Genomic DNA, 6,310 nt, shown 5'->3' with positions numbered 1-6,310 from the left:
CGGGCTTCGGGACTGTCCCCGTCCTGTGGTGCCACCCCGTTGACTTCAGCCGGTTGTCACTGGCATGACCCGACTGACTACAGGGCTGGAATTAGGGGTGAACGCCGCCTCGCTTTCCCCCCTTCCCTAAAACCTGTTCCCTTTCTGCTGCTGCCCATCGCCTGCTCTGCATTTTGCAAAGCTTCAGAGGATGCTGCTGGGGTTGCTCACAAGCCCCGGGGTTACCCCGGGGCCAGCGTTAGCCGTCCCGGGGCCAGCGTTAGCCATCCCGGGCAGCGCTGCCTGTACCGGTCCGTTGAAGCCTTTGACGTGCCACTGCTGCCCCATCCTGAGTAGCAACCGTGGGCGGTCAGATTTCCTACGGTGCTTCCATCGAGTCCCGGTGCGAACCTGCGCGGGAGCTTCCCACGAGCCGTGAACACACCTAGAGTGACGGGAAAACGTGATTTTTGCAAGTTACATGCAGAAACGAGGCCCGGGGAGCCGGGGGGGAGAGGAGAGCTTTGCTGGGAGTCTCCCCATGGAGTGCATGGGGGTTTGGGGATGCTCCCTGCATCAGCGTGGGGCTGCAGCCTGGCTCCTGTCCCTGGGTCGGGGAATGGCTGCGCTTACTGCAGGCAAGCAGCACCGCCAGCGTCAGCAGGACCTTCATCTTCCTCTCACCCGGGCCTGGGAGGAGAAACGGAGGACAGACTCAGCCAGGCAGCGGGGCCGGTCAACAGGCGCTGCCTTGCAAACCTTGTCCCTCTGAAATTCAGGTCCAATCCCCCCCAAAATTTGGAGGGAGGAAGGCAGCCGTGCTCCCTTGCATCTGTGTTGCTGCCTCTTGGCCAAAAGCAAACGCTTTCTGAAGCTGTCCCACCTCCTGAGCATCTCCCACCTCCCGTCCCACCACTTTTGGCATCCAGGACATCAGTTTGCAGCAGCAGTGCAGCTACCCCCCTGGGGCTGCAACTTCCCAGCTGAGTTTTTATCTGAAAGCAATGACACTTTATCTACAGGCATGGAAAACAGCAGAAAGCAGCACGCCTGCTGCCTCCTCCCAACATCACACCCCCTATCCCCCCCCCCCAGTAGTTTTGTTTCCGCAGCAGCGGGGCGAGGGTGGGAGTCGCTCACCGGGGGATCGCTCCAGCTCCGATTCCTCGCTGGCAGCCTGTCCTCCTGGGGAGAGCGCTGCCCTCCGCGTCCGGCCCGCGGGCTCTGAACTGGAAGCGTTGAAATGACTTGCCTGTCCCAAAAACGCTTTATGCTACGCCCCTTCCCTCGCCGGCCAAACCCCCCTCTCCCCGTGGGCTGCAGCCTGGAGTGACGCAGGGGCCGAGGCAGAGTTTTTTGCAAAGTTTGGGGTGTGTTTGGGGAGGATGATGTCGAGTATTTACAGGGCTTTCTCTCTCTGCCCAGCAGCAGCTCACAGGGGACCTCACAGAGCTCACAGGTTTAAGCACGTTGTTTATTTTCACGTTGATTAAATTTACAGCAGCGCTAACGTGGCCCATGCAGGCGGGGACGTAGGTTGATCCAGATGCAGAACCAGCGCGTGTGCTCCGGCCCCGCATCCCGGCGCTCGTCACCGGCACCAGCACTTGGGGTAGAAGCGGTAGCGTTTGCTGTAGCTCCCGATGCTTCGCTTCAGGCAAAGCGCCAGGCTGTGGTCGCACTCGCAGGAGAGCTGGGCGCACCAGGACCTCTGGAGGGCTGGGCGCACCAGGGCCTCTGTCCTGCAGGCGGAGAGGAGCCCAGGGTCAGCCCTGGCTTGCGGGGGGGGGACACACACGACGACACCCCCTTTGCCAGGGTCCTACTTACTGCAGGAGGGGCTGCTGCTGTGCCAGTCGTAGTGGTAGACCTGCATCTTGGCATTGCAGCGGTAGCTCAGGAGGTTGTTGTAGCAGGTATCATGCAGCTGGCAGCATCTGTACGGGTGCTCGAGGCTTTGGGGATTGGTTTTCCCCCTACCCCCCCACCCCAAATTTGAAACCAGGCAAGGATGTGTTCGGGCAGGGAGATTTTTAAGTGGGCGCTTACCTGTCTGTGGCGTCCTTGGGCTTCCCTTTGCCCCCCAAGCCGCAGTAGCAGCCGTAGAAGGAGTAATGCAGCAAGGCGTTTTTCCCCGTCACCTTCGTGATCATCTTGGCCAGCTCCCAGAGGCTCCCGCAAGCTGGGGACAAGCCTGTGGGGCAAAATCGGTGGGGCTCACACCGACACCCGGCTCCCCAGCAGCATCCCCGCAGCCCTCTCCTCCCTGGGTTGGTACCAGGCTGGTGCTGTCTTAAAAATAAGTAGATGCAACGGAGAAGAAATGTATCCCCGGCTCAGCGCAGGAGAGTTGTTGCGTGTTTCAGAGAGGTGGTCATGAGGAAAGATGAAGAAATCAGCGGTCTGGTCCTAATTTCCACGGGTGCAACTGCACGGAGGGCCGTGGGACTGGTGCGAGCGAGGGCACTTACCCCAAGCAAAGAGCACAGCGAAGGCGAGGAGAGAGTTCATCTTTTTGGCGGCCCTGGGAAAGGAAACCAAACCTGTGTAATTTCCCCATTGTATCAACCGCTTTCTTCTTTACTTCCCCCCCTTGTCTGGGGGCTAGAGCTGCTCCCCACCTCCAGGGATGGGAAGCGATGGGAATCGGATGGCGGAGGGGTGGGAAAAAGCAAAATGAAGGGAAAGGAAGAAAAGTTGGAGGAACGATCAGCCCTTGAGGGCTGCACCCCGCTGCTCTGCCCCTGGGCTGGCATCGCAGGTAGCCTCTCCTTTGCTCCTGCTTTCCCGGCATGGACCTCGCTCCCCGCTTGCGCCGTGGCTTTTGGTCAAAGTAGGGACGGGAGGGAAAGCGTTTCTCCGTCCCCGCTTACCTCGGGAAAGCCGCCGCTTGCTTGCAGGGCCCTGCAGCCGGCAGGGCTTTCCTTATATAGGGTTTGCTCCCCGCTGTCGGATGCTCGTTTTGCCCAAATCTTGCTGACCGGGCTTTTCTGTGAAGGAGAAGGTGCCGTCCTTCCCCTTTACAGGAATGCAAGAAATCCCCCCCAGCGCCCTGGCTCCGTATCCCACACACGGGGGCTGGCGTCGGGCGGGATGAGCCGGCAAAGCAGCGTCATTTCCAGCCCGAGGAGGAAGCCAACGCTCTCTGCCCCGGGGCCGGAGATGCCCGAGGGTCTTTTTCTTCTGCCCTTCCCAGCACCACGGTGCTGTATCGGGGAGGAAATAATAGCCCCGATTCAGCTTTGGGATCCCGGCAGCCACGAACGAAGCGGGTTTGGGGTTTTCGAGGGGTGGTGCGGTTTGGGAACTGTCCCTCTGCCACGCCGCGAAGGCGATTCAGAGCAAGTCACCGGTTCTTTGGGAGAAGTACATGGACAACAATAAAAGCATCTCTAAATGTGCAGCTGGCAGAAACACAGGGTTACGCAGACACTGGATGATTAAAGGCTCGCCCACCGTGAGAGGAGAATGAAGCAAAATGGATGTTTTGAGATGAGTGAATGCAACTTCCCTTTATTTCTCTCTGTAGGATTTTTCCAACTCCTCACTGCGACCCCTCTGCAGAGCTCTTCCCTTGCGGAGAAACCATTTAGTCACCAACTTAACCGCCCTCCTAAATTAGCATCCGCCTTGGGATGGACGAGGCTTTGAAATCTTCCCTCCTCTGCAGATAACTATTCCTTAGCCTTAATTTTGGCCACCATTTTTACGTGAGCGTCACAGGAGGGCCTCAAATTGCTGCCCACACATTCCCACTTCCATTATTCCTGTGAAAACACCTTTTGGCTGTATCTCACCTGCCCCTTAATGCACCGTTTTGTTTTAGCTCCGGGAGTGAGTTCAGCTAGCGGGAAGGGGCGTTGGGAGAAGCCAAAAAACCCGACTGCCATCAGGGCTTGCCTCTGGGGAATTACTTTGTTAACAAACCCCGGGGACTTTTACTTGGTGGCATTTATTTGTCCCCGTTTCTCAATGCAACGTGCTCCTCCGTAGCTGGGGATCCGGCAGCAGCAATATTGCTCGGCAGCGGGATAGACCTGGCGATAGACCTGCGAGTTACAGCCGCTGTCGGACCTTCGGCTTTTTCAGGCTGCTGTCGGGACCACGGAAATATTGGGGTGTCAGACAGATGGCGTGGCTAAGGTGTGAGATGCAAAAGCGCTCCCCAAACTCGGCAGCCCAGATGCCGCCGTTGCAGTGCCTCAATCTCAGCGGCTCTTACGGAAAAACACCACGGAGAATCATTTCAAATACCTTTTATTTAGTTATCTTTGCTGGGAAGTAAAATCAAGAGAAAAAAGAGAGGAGGAAGGGACCAAAAAAATGGAAGCTGACGTGTCTTTCTGGGAACTGGGGGATCTCCATCTGTAATGTGTGCGTGCCCTTCCTCACCCCGAGCATCACCTTGCGGGGAGCCTTGATGGCTCCCGCTTTGTTCAGCCCCCCACATCAGGCTTTTCTTTCCGTAGCGATGAGGAAAACCAGTCAAAATCTGCAACCTTGGACGCAGATGTCCCCTCCTCAGCACTGGAGCTTACTTCCTCGGCATTTCAGCTTGAAATAGAAGCGGTAGGATTTATTGTAGGAATGCAAAGCGCTCGCGAAGCACGAAGCCACCGCCTTGTCGCATAGGCAGGTCTCTCTCTTACACCAGCTCTGCTCGTTACCTGCGGGGAAAAAACACGGTGCTCTGCGGTGGCTTTTCCAGCTGGCATCGGCGATGGGGTCCCCTTGGAGCACCCCCAATGCCTGGAGCTGCCCAGGGGAAGCGCTTGAAGAAGCGTGCCTCGGTGCTCATCCTCTCCAGCCTGCCCGCATCCCTTCCAATGCCCATTTATTTATCGTACGCTGCGTCCTCCCGTATGCACCCGACCGGGCGTCGGGCTGGTTTCATCCCCGGGGGGGACGCCCTCCTGTGTACCCTGCTCCGGGGCTGGGGTGTCACGGGGAGCGGTGCTGGTTCCCCACCTCCGTCGGACACCCCCACCCCGCCCCGGCTCGGCAGTACTCACTGCAGATGATGTCTCCGTTGGCGACGTCAAAGAGGTAGGGGGTTATCAGGGGTCGGCACTTGCCCTCTCGCAGCTTCCTGTAGCAGCAGTCGTGGGCGTAGCAGCACCTGCGGGGGACACCGTGTCAAACCGCTGCCCCCAAACCCTCCCTCACCACGCTTGGAAGGTAAAGGAAGGTCCAGCCTCAAATTTAAGGTGACCGGGAGGAGGGGATCCCAGTGGATCCCCAGCAAAACGGTGTAAAACCCCCGCTCAGAGCACACCAGCGCCGGCAGGCTGCCAGCGAGGAGATTTTTAGGGACCCCCGCGCACCCTGCACCGGGGCGGCGAGCGGCGATGGTTTTCCGGGTACTCACCGGTCGGTGGAGTCCACCGGGGTCCCTCTGCCCCCGATGCCGCAGAAACACCCGTACCAGCTGTAGGAGAGCAGGGCGCTTTGCCCCGTGGCTGACTTGATCATCTGCTCCAGCTCCAAAACGCTGCCGCGAGCCGGCAGCAGCCCTGCGGAGGGGCAGAGGGACGGGCTCGCGCCGGTGCAGAGCGAGGAGGCAGGCAGCGTTCCCCGCGCCTCGCACCAGGCAGAGGAATTAAATAAGTCTGGCGTTGCTGGAAATACATGCTTTCAGGCACGTGAACCATGAGAAGCTCCAAAAAAACCACCTCAGGGTTATGTCTGGTTTCTGCAGCTACCTGATTCAGTCTGGCAGAAGATATTATCGCTCTCTGTACAGGCTGTGCCGCGCTTGCATCCTGCAACCGGCAATGCCACATTGCCAGGATCAGCCATGGGCTTGGCACAGGCAGGAAAGCAGGTGACAACAGGCTCCAGGGCCTCTTAAAATAAATATGGATCTCAGCGTCTCAAAGCCTCACCGTCACGAAGACCTCCAGGACTACAGCAGTGCTACACGAAGCATTAGGGAGAAACTGCAAAATTTAAACAAAAACCTGAAACATGCGCAAAGACGCTGGGTTTGTACGTCTTTTTTGCCAGGCAGACGAGACCCCAGCCTGGCCCGGTGAAACCGGGGCACTTACCGCAAGCCAAGAGCACGGCAAAGAGGAGATTCTTCATCCTCGGGCTGGCCCTGGAGGAGGAAACAGCAACGGCGGGCGATGAGCAGCACCCCGGGGGCAGGACAGATGCTGCCCCTGTGCCCGCGCCGAGGGCAGGGAGCCGGTCGGGTGCACCCTGGCAGCACCGCACGGTGACATTAGTGTCACTGTGGATATACAGCATTGTGAAGGTACCCCCGTGCCCGAGCGCACACAGCCGACGCCCAGTGGGGCCTTTTGACTCCGGTTTTGGGATGCGGCGC

At 58.6% G+C, this 6,310-nt stretch overlaps 3 protein-coding genes across 3 annotated transcripts in view; all 3 read right to left on the bottom strand.

Annotated features, from left to right (window-relative positions):
* LOC103918002 (basic phospholipase A2 Sms-N6-like) overlaps positions 1 to 1,200 on the bottom strand; it is a 2,235-nt gene extending 1,035 nt beyond the window's left edge. The window contains exons 1-3 of the mRNA XM_009325239.1: positions 1,120 to 1,200; positions 613 to 669; positions 289 to 424 (exon numbers count right to left, since the gene is read on the bottom strand). Coding sequence (XP_009323514.1) covers positions 289 to 424; positions 613 to 652 — 176 coding nt within the window. The 5' untranslated portion in view covers positions 653 to 669; positions 1,120 to 1,200. The remainder of the gene's footprint in view (positions 1 to 288; positions 425 to 612; positions 670 to 1,119) is intronic.
* Positions 1,201 to 1,570: 370 nt separating this feature from the next.
* LOC103918003 (basic phospholipase A2 homolog) lies at positions 1,571 to 2,490 on the bottom strand. Its single transcript, XM_009325240.1, has 4 exons — positions 2,451 to 2,490; positions 2,029 to 2,173; positions 1,806 to 1,916; positions 1,571 to 1,688 (listed from the first exon to the last, which is right to left on the bottom strand). Exons 1-4 carry the CDS (start codon positions 2,488 to 2,490, stop codon positions 1,571 to 1,573), a joined length of 414 nt encoding a protein of 137 aa, XP_009323515.1.
* A 2,010-nt stretch (positions 2,491 to 4,500) lies between these two features.
* LOC103918004 (phospholipase A2, membrane associated-like) lies at positions 4,501 to 6,066 on the bottom strand. The gene is made up of 4 exons (XM_009325241.1): positions 6,030 to 6,066; positions 5,348 to 5,492; positions 4,992 to 5,098; positions 4,501 to 4,646 (listed from the first exon to the last, which is right to left on the bottom strand). Exons 1-4 carry the CDS (start codon positions 6,064 to 6,066, stop codon positions 4,501 to 4,503), a joined length of 435 nt encoding a protein of 144 aa, XP_009323516.1.
* Between the last annotated feature and the right edge of the window lie 244 nt (positions 6,067 to 6,310).

This window comes from Pygoscelis adeliae, unplaced genomic scaffold, assembly GCF_000699105.1.
Source record: "Pygoscelis adeliae isolate BGI_AS28 unplaced genomic scaffold, ASM69910v1 Scaffold36, whole genome shotgun sequence".
Lineage (NCBI taxonomy): Eukaryota > Metazoa > Chordata > Aves > Sphenisciformes > Spheniscidae > Pygoscelis > Pygoscelis adeliae.
Note: the sequence above shows the minus strand (reverse complement) of the source record. Positions and strands in the feature narration are given on the sequence as shown.

Bases quoted from the DNA above. Each gene is read 5' to 3' on its own strand.
- LOC103918003 (XM_009325240.1), bottom strand. From the start codon at position 2,490: ATGAACTCTCTCCTCGCCTTCGCTGTGCTCTTTGCTTGGG. The intron at 2,174-2,450 runs GTAAGTGCCCTC...TTTGCCCCACAG, and splicing joins CGCTGTGCTCTTTGCTTGGG to GCTTGTCCCCAGCTTGCGGG. The intron at 1,689-1,805 runs GTAGGACCCTGG...AGCCCTCCAGAG, and splicing joins AGCAGCCCCTCCTGCAGTAA to GTCCTGGTGCGCCCAGCTCT.
- LOC103918004 (XM_009325241.1), bottom strand. From the start codon at position 6,066: ATGAAGAATCTCCTCTTTGCCGTGCTCTTGGCTTGCG. The intron at 5,493-6,029 runs GTAAGTGCCCCG...GCCCCTCCGCAG, and splicing joins TGCCGTGCTCTTGGCTTGCG to GGCTGCTGCCGGCTCGCGGC. The intron at 5,099-5,347 runs GTGAGTACCCGG...TGTCCCCCGCAG, and splicing joins CCGGTGGACTCCACCGACCG to GTGCTGCTACGCCCACGACT.